We start from the raw sequence: 17,667 nt of genomic DNA, 5'->3' as shown, positions 1-17,667 counted from the left end.
GGCCCACAATGGAAGCACAGCAAATTTCGGGTCAATCTGAGGTGAACAGACACAGCCCGTTAAACTGTCATCCTAAAGTAGGAGATCTGGCCTTGGGCGGAATTTAGGACTTGGTAAACTCCTTCACAAGAAGAGCTGATTAGCCAGGTCACAAATCTATCAGTTCATGGAAAGACAACACATTAAAACGTCTATGTTCTGTTGCTTTAAGGATGTTGGTGCTTGGGACGTGCAGTGGCGTGGCATTCCAAACAAAAAGTTTTACTGATGTATCACATAAATTTGCATATCCTCTCAATAAATAGCTTGGCAGAGGGCTGCAGAGGTTGGGCATCAAACATCTCTGACATTACCCCAATCACTCCAGGACCTAAAAGTAAGGAAAATAGTTTTTAAACAATGGATGGAAGGATGGAAAAATTAACCTTGTATGTTGACGCTGTATGTGCTTAAAAAAAATCAAACCATAAAAAGGCTTCGAACAATTAAAATGTATCCAGTTTAATTTTCAGCAAATGAATATGTACACATTTAAGTTTATCATTTACCTTCAGGCAGCGAGCGAAGCAAATACTGACACAGTATTCTGTCAAGGCGAGTTCCAGCATCAACAAACAAAGAAAATGCCATTTCAAATAGTTCCAATTTTGTTCCACATACATACAATATGATGTCATTGGTCCACGTGTGTCATTGTTTTATCTGGAAAATAAAACACTAGCGTTCTCTTGTGTGGGGGTGGGGTGGGGGGTGGCATAAGAAATACAATCAGCAGTTCTCAACGTTACACGAGGGGGAGGTGAGGGGTAGCAGCCAAAAGAAAGAGAACTTCAAAAAAAAGCAAACATATAATAAAAAATATATTTCTTTAAAAAGAATGGACACTAATAGTGGTGTGGAATTAATATTTCCGGTATTTTAAAATCACATCTGATGATTTGGCCTTTTTTCTGCTGATGTTCACAAGCTATCCTGAGATGTTCTTTTCATCTTGAAGACATTCCAGGACATAGTGGATCACCCTGTAGCAGAAGATATACTGGTCCTGGAAGTACATAATAAAGATATACATGTAAAATAGGGGATGAATTGGAATATGTTACGAAGTTACGTGGTAGTCAAGAGCACCTCTGTCTGGACCATTCCCTTTCGTTGAAGTCTCATGTTCCGTACCACATCAGAAATATCAAACTGAGGAGGAAAAAAAAACAACATCATCACCATCACTAAGAAGTTCAAGATGGCGCCCGAGTAGGCAGCCTCATCTCATGAGCCTTGCTTTTTTTGTTGTTGTTTTTGTCTTTTTTTGTGTTTTATTTTGTCACTTTATGTTGTTATGTGTCATGTGGAACGGATATGGATTCTTTCTCAGCATTTTTGGCCACAATATTCATCAAGGAGAAAACTGCTAAGCGGTTGCGCCTTTTTGGCAGCAAAACTATGCCAGCACTGTTTTTGATTGGAAAGAATGTCAGTGCCATTTGACTGTCATCGCTGAACAGCTCTGGGCCGAATGTGCTTTTTTTGCGCCTGTGCAGCATTACGCAGCATTTTCACAGCCCCGCTTTGTTTAGCGGAAAATTCAGTGTTGTTGGATGGATACATGGCTTCAGGCGTCCGCGATGAGAAGAAACGAGCGTAAGCGCAGAGTTCCAATGCGGATGTGGAACTGTCGCGGCTTAGAATTGAAGCGGATTTATGTGGGACAGGAGATGTGAGATAATCTCTTTTCATCAATGGAAGCTACAGCTTCGTGTTTGCTCTCAATATTTAGCTTGCAGTAGACGTGCACATTCTACCATGACGTCCCTGATCCACTGGTGAAAAGGATGTTTTGATTATCTCCTCTTTCATCTGGAACTGCTTCATACAAACAAGAGGGTGCAGAAAGTGCTGAAGATCGAATGACTGTGTGTGTTTGTGTTGTGACACATTATTTGTTATTTTGTTTTTTGTTGTTGTTGTTGTTTTGACTTCAAGATGGCACCGCGAGAGTGGCTGACTTTACAGCAGGTCCTGTACTTTGTTTTTCTATTTTCCTTTTTTCCTTTCCCTTCGTTTTACAACTTTGCTGCTGTTAAATGTAAATTTCACCACTTAGAGACTAATAAAGGCTAATCCAATCCAACCCCTCCTCTTCCGCCCAGCTGTTTTGGGAGATGTTTCCTTAAATTTTGCTCCCTTGCTAATTTTCTCACTTTCCCCAATGCACCTTTGTACTGTTTTGGTCCGACACTTTCTCTCTTGGTTATATTCAGACCAGGCTGCCCTCTGACCACTTGGAGGACTTCAAACTGGATTAAACGCAAGAGTTATTTTGTTTTGAGATATTTTTTGGTGACATTTTGACCAGATAATCTAACAGAAATACAGCGCTGGACATTGAAAAGTGCTTAATTATATTTAGTTTTTCTTTTCTTTTTTTTTCCTCTTCCTTTCATAACGTTGCTGCTGTGAAGTGTAAATGTCTCTCCACTGCGAGACTAATAAAGGCTAATCCACTCAAATCTCAATCTCAAATTCCGCCCCTATCACATGTTACTCACGTCGGCGTCTTTGCTGATAAGACCAAGGACCACGTCGATGCAAATAAGCGTTCCGGAACGTCCGATGCCAGCGCTGCAGTGCGTGACGATGGGGCCTGAGCGATGCACGTGCCGCATGTAGGAGATGAAGGTGAGAAGCTGCTCGGGCTGAGATGGCGTCCCGTGGTCGGGCCAGCCCGTGTAGTTAAGGTGCGTCACCAGCTGCTTTTCATCCGTCTGGATGACAACGTTCATTAAATGATGATGCTTGTTTTTACACAGATTTTTTTACCATGCCCTTACCGTCACATCTTTGACCTCCACGAGTCTGATGACAAAGTGGTCCAGGTATTGGTCTTTGACCAACTTGACCTGAAGGCGCTCGTCCACCATCTCGGTGGTACCCGGCGAGTCGGGCCAGTACCGTTGACATTTCACTTTGCCGCCCTCAATTTCCTGCGTCATCATGGCGACCACATTGGCCTTTTGCTCCCACACCATCTGCCAGAAGTCGCCCATCGTGGTCGGCAGGGGTCCCTGGCAGGCGATGTATGCAAAGTCCTCATCTTTTACAGGCATCTTGATATGGTTGGCATTGATGTAACCGCCATTGGTGCCTAGCACCACTCGGGTGGTGTCAACTACAGGAAAACAGGCATGAGAAAATTGTAATATTAGTTTTGTTTGGAATTGTGTTCAAGTTTTAATGTTGAACAAAATGAACTACTATGCATAGACATGTTTCATAAATTATTCATACTGGGTGTCGTATATCTCCCCCCCCCCCCCCACACACACACACACACAACACATACACATTTGTGTTAACTTACAAGGAACAATATTTTTGTAGCGGTTCTTTCTCTTGTTCTCTTTCGTCTGACCAACCAAACAGTCGTCCAGAGGTTGAAGATTTTGAAGATTCTACAAGCAAGTGTATTCAGTATGATGAAAGGAACCACAGATGGAGTTTAAGTGAGATTAACGAAAGGGATCTCACCTCAAATTCCTGCTGGGGGATTTTCTGTTCCAGGAGCCCCTTCATCATGCGCACGACGCCGTTGAGGTTGACACCCGTGTACTGGCCATCGGGGACCACCTCAACCAGCGGTAAGGAGGTCAGCTCGTCCTCTGTGATGATTGGGCCTGTTACGTCCAAGCACAAGAAAACACACCAAACCAGAAAATTGTAAAGAAAAACATTATAACCCTGCAAAAAATATTTTCAAAAATGTGTTCAATAAAGTCAATAGTAGTATAGCAATAATAAAATGAAATATTAGAAGACTGAGATTTCAGAATTGTCAAAATTTGTCATCAGTGTCTAAATCAGTGGCGCAAAACCATAATGATAAAAAAAAAATAAAGAAAAATCTATAAACATTTTATGTACCGATAGAATTTTATTGGCATTCGAAATTTTGTGGGGAAAACATTACACTATTTCAACTTCAAACCAAACAATTAAAAATAAATACATAAATGTGTAAAATATAACAATTAAGAAAAGTCTAAAAGTGTTAAAAACCGCCGTTATTTTAATTGTAGCACCGATTGGATTCTCATAGTCATTTTATGCATGTTACCTCATATATAGAATTACCGTATATTCCGGTGTATAAGGTGAACCCAAAGTCTTCATTTTCTTCAAAAGATGACCCTGCGCCTTATACGCAAGTAGGCCTTATATGTGAAGTAATATTGAACCAGTACAGTCTCCTCAACTACTGTCAGCAGCAACTCCATTTTCCTTAGTAGAAAAAGTCATGCCTCTATTGTATCGCCTTATAAATTGGTGTGACTTGTATTTGGACATTTTTTATATATTTATATATTTATTTTTTATTTATTTATTATTATATTTATTTTTATTTTCATTGAAGGTGTGCCTTATAGTCCTTATATATGGAAAAGTGTGTTATTTATTTAGTTGTTAGTTTATAATTTATACTCGGGTGCGCCTTATAGAATGAAAAATATAGTAATTTTGTCATTAAATAGAAGACATTAAGAAAAAAAATGTTGCATAATAAATGAAGGATTAACCTTTTCTGAATTTGGAATCGAGGTTTTCAATGGGCAGCTCATCAATTCCCCACGTAATGTCGTCGTCGTCTACTGGGCGGCCAGCGCTCATTTGCAGATAACTGCTACATTCAATAACAACAACAGGCAGCACATTAAAAAAACAAAAAAAACCATAATCTGTTCCCACTTTACAAACATCAAGTCTTACTTTTCATTACTGGGGCCGTCCACACTTTCCTCCAGCCATTCCACTTTACGAGAACTCTATGGAGTTAAAAAACAACCGCTTGAAACATGAAATGTTAATGATTACAATTTAGTTTGAGCGCTTTGATGATGACCTCGGGTGAGTCTTCAGGTAATGAGGACCCGTCGTAGTCTGTATCTTCGGAGAGTTCGGCACTGAGCTTTCTTTTGGGATTGGGTGGACCTTCGTCATAGTCGGCCGGGGGTAATGGTGGACAGCTGGAATTGAGCGGGTTACCGGGGCTACCCAACTTGGACTTCACCCCGCTGTCCTCACTGAGATCTGTAAACAACATTGACGACAACAAACCATGATAGTTTCGATTACAGTGCGGAAGACAAATGTGAAGCCAGCAAATCCATTAAAAAGTTATATCTTAGATTTCATATTATCGCTTTTATAATGATTCAAATAGTTCTGAAGAGCATAAATGTTTGCAATCGATTAAAGAAGTCCTTCCGTCTCATTTGGAGGTGTCTGGACTTCAATGTAGCGTCCCGGAAAATGCACAAAATGGCGCCCAAGCTCCGTTGGAAATGGGCTGATGTGTCTGCTGGGAATTTGTGTCAACCAGTATCAAATAGTAGTCTTGGTGCAACACACAACAATTCACCATCGTGTATGTGTTTTCCTTCTACTTTCGCCATCAACACGGATCAACACGATGTTTTCAGACCAAACAAAGTACCCAAAATGCATTGTGTGTCGCTTTCTCGGTCAGGGGCGTTCCTGACGTGACGTCACGTCAGGAATCGTCAACAACTCGAAAACAAGACTTCCTGAATATTCAGTGTGAGTCTTAAAACGTAAAATATAGCTACATGCCGTGGAATCTTTGTAAAATACGCTCAGTAGAAGTCATCTGAAGTGATTTTACAAATTATGGACACAACTTGTCCAGAGGCGTCGGTTGTCCTTTAACTCATTCAGTGCCAGACGATGTGCAAAAATGCATCCACTCCAGTGCCAGGGTTTTTGTCATTTTCATTGAAATTGCAGGACCCACAGAATATTGAGTTTTCGGACTACATAAATATCCAATGCACTTTAAGAAACCTCTTCTTTCATCAGAAAAAGAGTTAATTCCTAAATTATATGGCCCTGGAGGTATCTTAGCTTGAAATCTGGGCGGCTGTACAAAAGGTAAATGCTGCGCCCACGTGAGAGGGAAAAACATTGCCAGAGGTCTGACTAGTGCTTTATCAGCACACTCCCGCGAGAAAAACCAACACCCAAGCTAAAACACGTCATGCTTTTCAATTTCCTGAATAAATTTGGAAATGGCAGTGAATGAGTTAACCGCCTTTCTGTTTCCGAAGACAAATTAGAAGACAGGAAAACTTACTGTACAAATTAGCACCTAGCCAATGTCCCCCTTGTGCGGTATGCCAGTACCTGTATTTCCGTTGCACTTATTCGTGTTTATTGGCAGATAGGCCAGGTAGGTGTTGGGGTTCTGGCCTGGCGGCCTGGACACCATCAAGCGGACCAGACCTCTAGCTTTGCGGATCGTGGTAACAGCTTTGGTATGTGAGATGCCGGTCATGGGCTCCTCGTTTACCTGCAAACACAGACGAGATGGCATCAGACAAAGGCTCGTGTTCTGAGTGATCCAGAGGAATGCTTAAAATATCTCACTTTCAATAGCCGGTCGCCCACTTGCAACTTGCCCGAGGCCTCGGCGACTCCACCAGCTGTGATGGACTTGACAAATATACCTCGCTCACCCCCAATCACGGAGAAACCGAGACCTCCAGAATGTGGCTTGTCCAGTTCCAGCTTAATCACCTCCTCCTGGACGTTGAAATGTTAATAGGGGCGCGTTGTACATCGTCAAACAAAACAACGTTAGGATTGAGCCTACCTCTAAAGAAGACAGAACTGTGAAAAACTCGGTCTCCATTGGATCTTCTGCGGTGATGAACCCTTGAAGGATAAACAACAGTCATACATTTTTTTTTAAAATAACACCTTTTCTAAAATAAGTTTCAGCCTCAATGGAGGTTATTAGTCACACAGTCATGAGGTGCAGTGGGGGGAATCTGCTACTGTTAGCCAATAATGCTAACGTTAGCTGCATACTCTTTTAGCTGAAAATGCTGCTAGCTTGCAGGGCTGTGAACCTTTCAAATCAAGGCCTGGAAAGAAGTTAATGCAAGAAACGTTCATATAAGGTTGGCTACGATAACGTTGGCTCCAAAGATACCCTCAGACAACAATAGGTGCTAAAACTAGCTATTGCTAAAGCTTCTAAATAGCTAGCGACTGTGTGGTTTATTGCTGTACACATCGCACCATGATCAAAATGTAGTGTTTTATTGACCAATTGTTTTACAGCCGGGTTATTTGCATGTCATGTGTTATCATAAGTGTTGATTTAGCATTTTACAGGAGTGGTAGCTATTAATTGCTGTCGGATAGCTGGCCAGCTGTAACAACGTACACTGTTGAAAACCTCAGCTGGTAACACTATCACCGAGCTAGCTGTGGAGTGGCTAATCATTATATGCATCAGCATACCTGTCAACCTGCGAGACACTGACATTACTAACGGCTCATTTTTTTCTTACTTACTGAGAAAAAAAAATCACACGTGTGTGTCATATTTCATTGCGCAATTTTTTTAAACAAAATTTCACATGTTCACATTAATACTTACAACATATTTCGAGCAATAATCAAGTATGTTCTTTGTTGTAGAGAACTGTGGCTTTTTTTTGCTGTGGACAAATTGAATATGTTCATAGTAAAAAAATAATTTCTGTTCTTATGATGTGTACCGTTTATAAAAAAAATATGAATGATATTACGGCGAAAAAACACAGTGAAGTGTTTAATTTAACTGATTTCAAAATAAAATTCCACTTGATCGGAACTTGTCTTCTCTGAACTTTTGTTTCTTCGAGACTTTTCACACGGACTTGTTTTCTCGGTGGTTGACTTCGTTTTTTTAGGAGTAGCGAAATTTGTTCCAAATAACATTAATGCTTTTAATGACGAAAACTGAATCGAAAACATCTCAAAATTATATTTGACAATTTTTGCGTTTTCCGTACAAACTTTCATGAATGGCATAGACATCTAAAAATGAGCAAAAATTGTACAGAATACGGCAAAATACGGGCGGTTGACAGGTATGCATCAGTACTCATTTTTCTGGGGTCAAGTTTTTTTTATATTTGTCAGTATCTGACTTGGCACATACCATTAATACCAGACGATACAGTGGGGCTGATATTGTTCTTCAGAGGGGGCATCATTTCCCCAGGATAAACAGGCTTGCCATCTCTTAGAGTGAGAGGGACAAAATAAGAGTTAAAACTGAGAAATGTTGAATAATGTTATTCTCCAATGGAAGATCGCGCTACCTTGTGGCTTTCAGAGTTAGATCGCCACAAGAAAGTTCCAACAATCTGATGTTCTCGCTGAGGGTAAGCTCCTGAGTGGGTGCCCCATTAATGTAATGGATGAGGTCCAATGGCCTCAGGGTGCCTTCATCAAAGGCTGCTGATCCTGTTTGGATGTCTTTAACAAACACAAGCCCGTACGCGCTGTCACGACCTCCGTCCAAAACCAGACCTGCAGGGAGGAAACGGGAATGATCACCTCCAGGGAAACGTTTTACTTCATCTGCTGAATTTATATCGATTATGTTCTTACCAAGTGGTTTGCTGAGGTCTCTAAAGCAGATGTCGGGCAGCAGGTGGGCATCGATATAGGATTTTGGGTCATCCAACACCCTGCCCACAACCAAGTCCACCAACCGAGGCTCCGCACGCACAAGTTCTACCACCTGAGTATGACCCATGTTGCTCACATCTTTCTGGTTCACCTGTGAGTAAAAACCACGCAATATGAGAAATAGTGGTCACCTGAATTCATATGAACTCCTTCATGCTAGCAAATCATATCAATTGTATCTCAAATCAACTGTTCGCATTGAAGTGAATGGAAATGTGATTAATCCGCTCCGGCCTACCCCCCAAAAAATAAAAACATACATACGTTACAGAAAGATCTCACAACAAACCTATATATTTTTACAGAACATAAATAATAAATGCCCGTCTTGTTGTGTTCTTATATCAGCTAATTTAAGCTTTCCAACAAATGGGATATAGTAATGCTATTTTCATTAGCCTTTCTCTTGTGAGTAGTAGTGTTGGTAAAGAGCGCATATAAGAAGTGTGATTCAAGACATGAAAATATCTTACTTTATGGTTAGTTTCAGATTAAACACCAACTGGGTGTGACAAACAGCTTGAAAAAAGAATGGGCGCAGTCTTTTTGAAGAACTGAATGTTAGCTGTCAAACCGCATATGGCATGCTCTGTGCTTTGTCAATATTTTGCTCACAAGCAAAAGAAACAAATAAATCAATTGATGTAAAATTGATTGATGACGGATGGTAAACCTTGAGCATTCTGTCACCGGGCCTGAGCCGTCCGTCGCTTTTGGCGGGATCCTGAACAATGTCATGGATGTAACAACCGTGATCGCCGCCTTTGGTCAGTGTAAAGCCAAGGCTGCCCTTTTCAGACTTCATTAGAGAGACCTTCAGCTCCACTACCTATCAACACAGACAAACGGCCAACAGACGAAACCTTAAAGTACAACGGAAACAATTTATTATATGACATGAGGTGTCAGCGCCTACAAGCTCCCTTTGATTTTCATGTATTTGATTCAGGTGGAATGAAACAATCCGGTGAATCAGACCAGCAGAGGTTTTCTGCTTATTTCTGATTAACCTGCCCAGCAATTCCGCCCAAGGATGACATAACAGTGGCGCGAAGAGACCCCCAAACCCCATATCAAGCTTCTGTCATTCCAAGACAAGATCAACTAAGCTGGGAAAAGTTTCACAATCACTTTAAGGTGATGGCCCAAGTCTGGCATATACATGGTTAAATTTGACATTAATTTTCATTCTGAGAATGTAGAGGTCAAACACTACATCAGAGCCATGGCTGCATGGAGTTTTACTTTTCCCTTTTATATATTCATATATTTTGGAAAGCGTTTCCCATTCATTGAAGTTGCGCTTTATAGTCCGGTGCGCCCTTACACATGGAAAATGATTGAAAATACAACATCCATTGGGGGTGCGCCTTATACTCCGGTGCGCCCTATAGAACGGAAAATATGCTAATTTTAAATTCAAGGATGAGAAGAAAAAAAAATACATACCTTTCAAGCACCTTAAAAGTCTGAGTATTTTTACTTTTATGCAGTTTTACTTCACAATAGTTAACAAAGGTCACTCAAGTGCAAGAATTCCTAAAATAGTATTTTCTAGTAGAATAGTTTTCATATTCCCCCACCAGCAGTCCTTACCGGGACAAGTGCATCCATCTCTGTACCATTTGTGGGCAAAGCGTGGTTTAAAGGCATGCGCAGAGGTGGAGGCAGAGGGTCGGGACTCGGAGTTGAATGGGAGGACGCCACTTGGAGGGAGGACTCTTGATTCCTGTCCAAATACAAAAAAATTGTATTGAGTATTACGGACGCTACCGGCAATGTTAAATAAACGGCCCCTAAAAACTAATTTGAACCAAAACAACGGTGGAAAAATAGTAACATGAAACAATCAATCTCACGTAGTAAATCGCAAAAGAGATTTACAATGTAAACTGTGGTGTCAGATTAAAAAAAAGTGGGTTTAGTCTGGAAACATTGAATTACGGATTAAAGAGTATTCTTTTTTTAATCGACATCATTTGTTTATTTACTAAACACAGCTCTTAAGCATTAGCTACAATACAGTTCCGCAAAACAAGTGCTAATTCAATAAATTGTAAAAATAAAACTCTTGCTGTAAAATGCCATTCATGACAATGGAAATGCCATATAATGGAGCCAATGGTGGACAGTCAAGGCCTGCAAAGCTTTCTCTGCTGGCCTAAGTATATCTGAATCACAGACTGATAATTATATTTTGTGAATTCTTATTAAATAATTCGAAATTGTCTTACAGCTTCCTTTCATTAATTTTCCCCTGCTTCCAGATGTGTGTTTTTGTATTTAAGCATTGAACCAATCACATTTATGCCATCATTTGTTACCAGGGTCAGAAATCCACCTGTATACCTTCACAATCAGTTCTGCGGGCTCTGTCGAATCAGATGTGTCGCTCGAAGCAATCCTATTTCGAGCTGGTAACTCAACCGCCTTCTTGAAGACGGTGGGCAACGTCACAGTTTTCGCAAACTATGATTGGCTTCGTCACTGGCTAATCATAGTTTGCGAAAACTGCTCTGATCACAAGCCGCTAGTGACAATAGCATAAAGGCCAGAGCTAGCACACTGTATCGGTAGCGAGCTGCATAAGCAAATATATTATGTTGATGTAATCACAGTTTTGTCTACCCACAATGGCTGAAGGAGAAGAAATAGATTTGTTTGGAGATTTACTTTCGGAGAAAAAACATCATTAGGAAAGGTCGGTAAGTAGTTTCCTGGCTAATGGTACCCTTTAGTGGATTGTAGTAAATGACACCACACTGTTTTCAGTCTGGATTGATTCAGACATAGCACGACTGAAGGCCTAGCGATGAAATCCACGGCCCACCATTGGATGGAGTCATTGTCACATTAGGGATCCCCACCCACCCCACCGCCAGTATTACTCTTTCAAGTGGTTACCTCTTGCTTTGTTCCAATCTAGTAATGGCCATTTGTGGTGAGTACAAATTGGATTGGACGCTCCTGTCCAGCTGGCGACTGCTGTTAAGGGATCCGAGTCCCAGGTTGTTGTCACTCAGGTTCGGATAGCCGCTGAGGTCCCACGTTTGCCCACTGTGTTCCAGTGCGCTTGGCCTAAATGTTTCCTCAACTTCCTCGTCACCGTCAGTGCTGTCGCTGTAGCTGTTGCGTCGACCGTGGTTTTTGACTTGCAGCCTGTCCAGGATGGCCTCCACACTGTTGGCGTCCTTAAGACGCAAAGTCTCCTGGAAGTCTTCGACGCTACCACTGGATTTGGTTCGCAGTCTCTCCAGGGCTTCTTCCACGCTACTTCCATGCCTGTTGTCATTCGGTGGAGTGGTCGATTCGGTCGTTGGGAGATCAGACTTGGTTGGAGTGAGTGGCTCTTTATGTGGTGTCTAGGAAGAAACAAATGGTCTTTGAACTGCAGTTTGTTAGTTATTTTTAGCAGGTTGATTAAAAAAAAAAAACTATATATATATATATATAAAATATATATATATATTTATATATATATATATATATATATATATATATATATATATATATATATATATATAATAAAAAAGTGTTTCAAAACCTTTCATGGTAAAATTTGGTCAAAATCACACCCTAGTGCTATTCGATGTCTGATTATGTGCAAGTAATGAAAAGTTTGATATTTTTATTGTATAAAATTTTACATTTTATTTTTATTTAAATTGTATTTATATTTATTTCCAGTCAAAGAATAATGAACGCATAACTCTGAGACTCAACATTTTGAAAGTAATTTTTTTGTGTTGTACTTGTATATATATATATATATATATACTTATGTATATAAAATTCCTACCTACCTACAACTAATCAGGTTTTCCTTGAGTAGTAAAACACATTAAAATCATTTTTAAAAATGCTCCTTCTTCTGTTCAGTGTGATACATACACAACATCAATATTTCCACTCACAAATCCTACCATGAGGAGTCATCACATTTTTTTTTACAAGCAGGGCATATTGTGCATTTTAACTCATTCGCTGCCATTCGTGAATGTATTCGGGAATTGAAAAGTGTGACGTTGAGTATCATACCCGAATTTGTTCTGGTTTTTGTTTTTCTTGCGGGGGGTGCCGATAAAAGCACTGGTCAGACCTCTGGCAATGGTTTTTCCCTTCTACCAGGCGGCAGCATTTGCCTTTTGTCCATGTTAGCGCTTTGTTACAGCTTCAGCTGTTGTTAAAGCGCTATATAAACCAATGTGTATGTATTGTAATTTGTACTGCCCCCCCATGTCAAGCTCAGATAACTCCAGACCCATATAACTTGGGAATTAACTTTTTTTCCTGATGAAAGAAGAGAGTCTAACGTTTCAAATTCTGTATTGAATGTTTATGTAGTCCTAAAACTCAATATTCTGGGGGTCTAGCACTTTGAGTCAAAATGACAAAAACCCTGGCTGTGGAGTGGATACATTTTTGCACATAGTCTGGCAGTGAATGAGTTAAGTGCAATCACATCAAATATAGTTGAACACAATTTAATTGTATACAGTCTCATTAACTTTTTCAACCTCCTCACATGATTGTGACGATAATAATATTGTGAAGTTCATATTGTTTATTAAAGTGTTATATAAATCAACATGTATTGTGTTGCGTTGTATCGTATGAAGATTTTGGAAAATATTCCTCCCCTGTTTCGAATAGTGACACTTGTTGATTATTCTCACCAAAGCTGAAGCATCCATTTCTGGAAGAACGCCTCGTTCCGGTCTACAAAGGCGCAACGTCACTTCTTGTCCCGTTCCTCGCAAGGCTGAAATTACTTCCTAAACACAAAGCATCCACACAATTATGACACACTATGTTCAAGAGCTCTCCAAGGTGAAAAAGTCTTCATACATGCTGTGAAAGTCCTTTGAGGGGTGTTTTATTGACACGCATGATGACATCACCAACGTTGATGCGGCCGCTCTCGGCAGCCGGCTGACCGGGGAACAATTTTTTCACGCGGACCATACTTGAGCCCGGAGCCTCGTTTGGGATGTACTCCTCCCGACTGAAGCTGAAGCCCAGGCCTGAGGCGTTCTTCACCAGGCGCACCTCAAACACATTATCTGGTAAAGCAATATTTTTTTTTAATTGCTCTATTAGAGGACATTAATTTCATCTGTGCTGTATGTCATGCATATTAGCATATTTGATAATAAAGCTAACTTTGACTTTTGCCTTTTTTTAGGGCCATTGGATTCTTTCATTTCCCTGTTTGTATGGTAAGAATTTAAATAAATACTCTACATTGAAAAACAAATTAAAATCAACTGATGAAAATAAAATATGGAAAAACAGAATGAAGAATTGTTCAAATCCAAACAAAGAATTAGTCAATATTTAACTCATTCACTACCAGACGATGTGCAAAAATCTGTCGACTCCAGTGCCAGGGTTTTTGTCATTTTCATTGAAATTGCAGGACGACAGAGTTTTAGGACAACATAAACATTCAATTGAGAGTTAGAAACCATAGAGTCTCTTCTTTCATCAGACAAAAAGAGTTAATTCCTAAATTATATTGGTCTGGAGTTATCTGAGATTGAAATATGGGCGACTGTACAAAATACAATACATACATTGATATCACTCTTTAACAACAGCTGAAGGTGTAACAAAGCGCTAACTTAGACAAAAGGCAAATACTGCCCCCTCGTGGAAGGGGGAAAACATTGCCAGAGGTCTGAGCAGCGCTTTATCGACACCCCCATACAACAAAAAACAAAACCCAGACACATTCAGAAATGGTGCCCCAAGTCATGCCTTTCAATTTCCAAATACATTTCAGGAATGGCAGTGAATGAGTTAACCAGAAAGCACAATTGTATTCTTTTGGATCATATTCCTTACCTGGCGTTAAAAAGCTGTACTCTGGCTCATCTTTGCGCTGCCGTGCTGTTGCCTTACTCTTGCTCTGCTTGCGCAGGCTGCTGTTGCCGGAGTTCATCGGTGTGCACTGAGGAGTGACAGGTACGTGGATCTTTTCCGTGGGGGGATGACCTCTCTCGAGTAACAAATTAACCGTCTGATAAGATGGAGAGAAATATAGACATTTTATTCCAAGGTGTAAATTATAACAGAGGAGAGCGCTTGTAGTTACTAGCCAGTTGAGTGTCAACCGGTGGGGTCACTCACCTGACCCGTGTCTCTGAGAGCGTCGACGGCCTGCTGGTGAGAAGCGCCTTCGAGTGATTTTCCATTGACAGCCACCACGCGGTCCCCTGAGAACGGCATCAGAAGGTGGTTTACAAATATGCCAGAGCACTTTTTATCCATGCAAGAGACAGGTTACACCCTAGACTGGTCACCAGCCAATTCTAAGGCACACTGAGAATAAAATTATTCACGACTAAGGACATTAACTCATGCACTGCCAGACATGCAAAAATGTGTCCACTCCACTGCCAGGGTTTTTGTCATGTTCACTCAAATTTCTGGACCCACAGAATATTGAGTTGTAGGACTACATAACCATTCGATGCAGCGCAGGAAACCTTAGACTCTCTTCTTCCATTAGAAATAAAGAGTTAATTCCTAAGTTATATGGGTCTGGAGTTATCCGAGGTTGAAAGGGGGGCCGGCTGTACAAAACACATACATATTGGTTTATACAGCGCTTTAACAATATTTGAAGCTGTAACAAAGCGCTAACATGGAAAAAAGGCAGATGCTGCCCCCTCGTGGAAGGGAAAAACAGTGCCACAGGTCTGACCAGTGCTTTATCGGCACCGCAGCAAGAAAAACGAAAACCCGAACAAATTCAGGAATGTCGCTCCACATCATGCTTTTCATTTCTCGAATAAATTCGGGAATGGCAGTGAATGAGTTAAAAGTGTTTGAAAGAGCGCATGCAGGTTTTGGGAATTCACATACTATATGAATTTCAACCACTGAACCTCTAAACATGCTAACCACAGATGAGCTTGCTCATAATTATTCATGATATCTTTCAACATCGTCATATACCTTTATGTATCCTTCCATCAAGCTCTGCAGCTCCTTTAGGAATGATGGCCTTCACGTAGATGCCACCATGCTGAATAGTCGTGTTCACTCCCCCCTACAGAATGAAATGAGAGCAAAGTCAGGATATAGTCGAATAAAGACGCTGTGATATTTTTGGTTGGGGACTGATGGGTCTGTGGAATTTTATTCAGCTACAAGTGTTATAATGATATCACCGGACTATAGTATGGATTTAATATAATACTTGGGCATGCAAGATAAATTAATAAAAAGTGGACTACTTTGTCAACAAACAATGAAAACATGATTGGCCAATATAGGATTTCTCTCTCCTTTTCTCCCTTTTTCTCCCTCTCTCCCTGCACGTGAAGGGAGAAGTATTCAAATTTTCCTTCTCACATTTATAACAACACCGAAGTCAGAAACAAGCAACGGTTCTGACGCCTAACTGTACTGCACGGCTGCATTTAGTCTGTTGATTTTCCACATTTTTAATGATTCATTTCTTTTCTACATAGTTCTTCTGAGGTATTTTTTCCCACAAAGACTTTTAGCCTTTTATGCATCATGATCTTCTTCTTCTTTTCCTTTCGGCTTTTCCCTTCAAGGTGTCGCCACAGCGAATCAGTAACCTCCATCTTCAGAGGTATGATACGCATGTTTGTTTTGGCCCAGCTTTTACGTCGGCTGCCCTTTCTGACACAACCCTCTTTTATGCATCATGATAAATGGAAAAAAACGGATTCCACACAACTTTGTGTTGCACTTCACTTCATCTCCAATAGAGGTCAGTGGTGTCCCATCCAGGTGCTACGATAGTGACACATATTGAACTATTAGTGTAAAGCACTGCTTGTTCGCTTGTAGTAAATATAATTGCATCTAGCTTGACGTACCACAAGTTCTATTTAACTGACTGTGACAAAAGAAAACATTAATATGAGAGTAGGAGATTGTTTACTCAACCGCAGTGATCAGTTAAGACATGACTCATTGAGGATATGCGGTGGATGTATTTGGTCCATTTATAAAGTTAATCAAATTTGGGGAATCATTGTTTGTCAACAATAGTCAATTTTTGGTGATAGTGTACCGTAAAATCTGGTCTATGGTGCGACAAAATGAATCATATTGAACATTGATTAAGTTCAGAACTTCTATTCCATTTTGTGTTGTGTGGTGTAGTAGTAGTAGTTTCATTGACTGTGCAGTGCGGATGCAAAAACAGAACTGTAAGTCAATGTGTTACACACATTAATGAAACTAGGCCAATAATTTAAATACTACACATCTACAAAACCCAGGTTAAACGTCCTATATTTTTACAATGTTAAAATTGGTGCACTTAAAAAAACGTGTTAGTTCAAAATAAATGAATGAAGCATGAAGTGTGAGTGACAGTCCAGATTCCCGAAAGCCGCTTCCAGAATGGACAAGATACACTCAAAAGGAAGCAAGACGAACCCGGCAAAGAACACCATTCATTAATTACCAGTGGTGAGGGATGCAGGGGGAGGGAAAACAGGGGGTTTAAGAAAGAGATTGTGAAAACCTTGCCGAACAGTACCGTGACACTTATGCCCAGGCTGCTGTCTTTTTTTGACAGCTCAATGTCAAATAACTCTCCGGGCCGGAGGCTACTGACACCTGAGGCATTACCATTTAAATGTTCTCGGCGGTAGTCCTGCAAACACAAGAAGAAGAAGAAGGCATGACGGTGAATGAGCGCAAGCCCGGACATGCAGCGGAAGATAAAGAGAGGGAGAGAGAGATAGGCAGCAGTCATGGAGGAGGGGGAGGACGACATGCACTTTGTAACAAAATGGCCTCGCATTGTCATTTGAAATGCAATGAGAGGCATTGGTGATAACCAAACTCGAATTGGCGAGGGAAGCAAGAGAAAGATTTTGGAAGATCTGTATTATCCAAATATTTGCTTTGCAACGAGGTGAGGAAAATGCCTCAGTTAGCCATAGCCGTTGATTGTTTATTTATTTATTTTCTCGTGTATTTTGGTCCCTCGTCTCATTGACTCTCCATGCTTCGCGTGTTAGCCACAGTCTCATATTTTGTAATATTAAACCTTTGTCATATACAGACGCTCCCCACCTTACAAACAAGATATGTTCTGAGCGGTAGTTCGTAAGTTGAATGTGTTCATAA

General features: G+C 40.5%; 1 protein-coding gene across 4 annotated transcripts in view; it reads right to left on the bottom strand.

Moving 5' to 3' along the window:
* Positions 1–480: 480 nt before the first annotated feature.
* ptpn13 (protein tyrosine phosphatase non-receptor type 13) overlaps positions 481–17,667 on the bottom strand; it is a 54,714-nt gene continuing 37,527 nt past the window's right edge. The window contains exons 25-48 of one of the 4 annotated variants that reach the window (XM_089021267.1): positions 17,057–17,188; positions 15,505–15,598; positions 14,674–14,759; positions 14,389–14,563; positions 13,390–13,604; positions 13,218–13,316; positions 11,446–11,903; positions 10,138–10,270; positions 9,215–9,370; positions 8,461–8,632; positions 8,169–8,379; positions 8,006–8,088; positions 6,665–6,726; positions 6,439–6,594; positions 6,196–6,361; positions 4,895–5,082; positions 4,762–4,817; positions 4,572–4,675; positions 3,526–3,671; positions 3,359–3,449; positions 2,829–3,166; positions 2,547–2,762; positions 1,129–1,191; positions 481–1,045 (exon numbers count right to left, since the gene is read on the bottom strand). In XM_089021267.1, the coding sequence (XP_088877393.1) occupies positions 968–1,045; positions 1,129–1,191; positions 2,547–2,762; positions 2,829–3,166; positions 3,359–3,449; positions 3,526–3,671; positions 4,572–4,675; positions 4,762–4,817; positions 4,895–5,082; positions 6,196–6,361; positions 6,439–6,594; positions 6,665–6,726; positions 8,006–8,088; positions 8,169–8,379; positions 8,461–8,632; positions 9,215–9,370; positions 10,138–10,270; positions 11,446–11,903; positions 13,218–13,316; positions 13,390–13,604; positions 14,389–14,563; positions 14,674–14,759; positions 15,505–15,598; positions 17,057–17,188 (3,678 nt within the window). In that variant the 3' untranslated portion in view covers positions 481–967. The remainder of the gene's footprint in view (positions 1,046–1,128; positions 1,192–2,546; positions 2,763–2,828; positions 3,167–3,358; positions 3,450–3,525; positions 3,672–4,571; positions 4,676–4,761; positions 4,818–4,894; positions 5,083–6,195; positions 6,362–6,438; positions 6,595–6,664; positions 6,727–8,005; positions 8,089–8,168; positions 8,380–8,460; positions 8,633–9,214; positions 9,371–10,137; positions 10,271–11,445; positions 11,904–13,217; positions 13,317–13,389; positions 13,605–14,388; positions 14,564–14,673; positions 14,760–15,504; positions 15,599–17,056; positions 17,189–17,667) is intronic. The other 3 variants (XM_089021268.1, XM_089021269.1, XM_089021270.1) reach the window with 3 other exon arrangements.

This window comes from Hippocampus bargibanti, linkage group LG18 (genome assembly GCF_051943395.1).
Source record: "Hippocampus bargibanti isolate YZ-2025 linkage group LG18, ASM5194339v1, whole genome shotgun sequence".
NCBI classification, from domain to species: Eukaryota; Metazoa; Chordata; class Actinopteri; order Syngnathiformes; family Syngnathidae; genus Hippocampus; species Hippocampus bargibanti.
The sequence above is the reverse complement of the archived record's forward strand: the minus strand, read 5'-3'. Positions and strand labels throughout refer to the sequence as shown.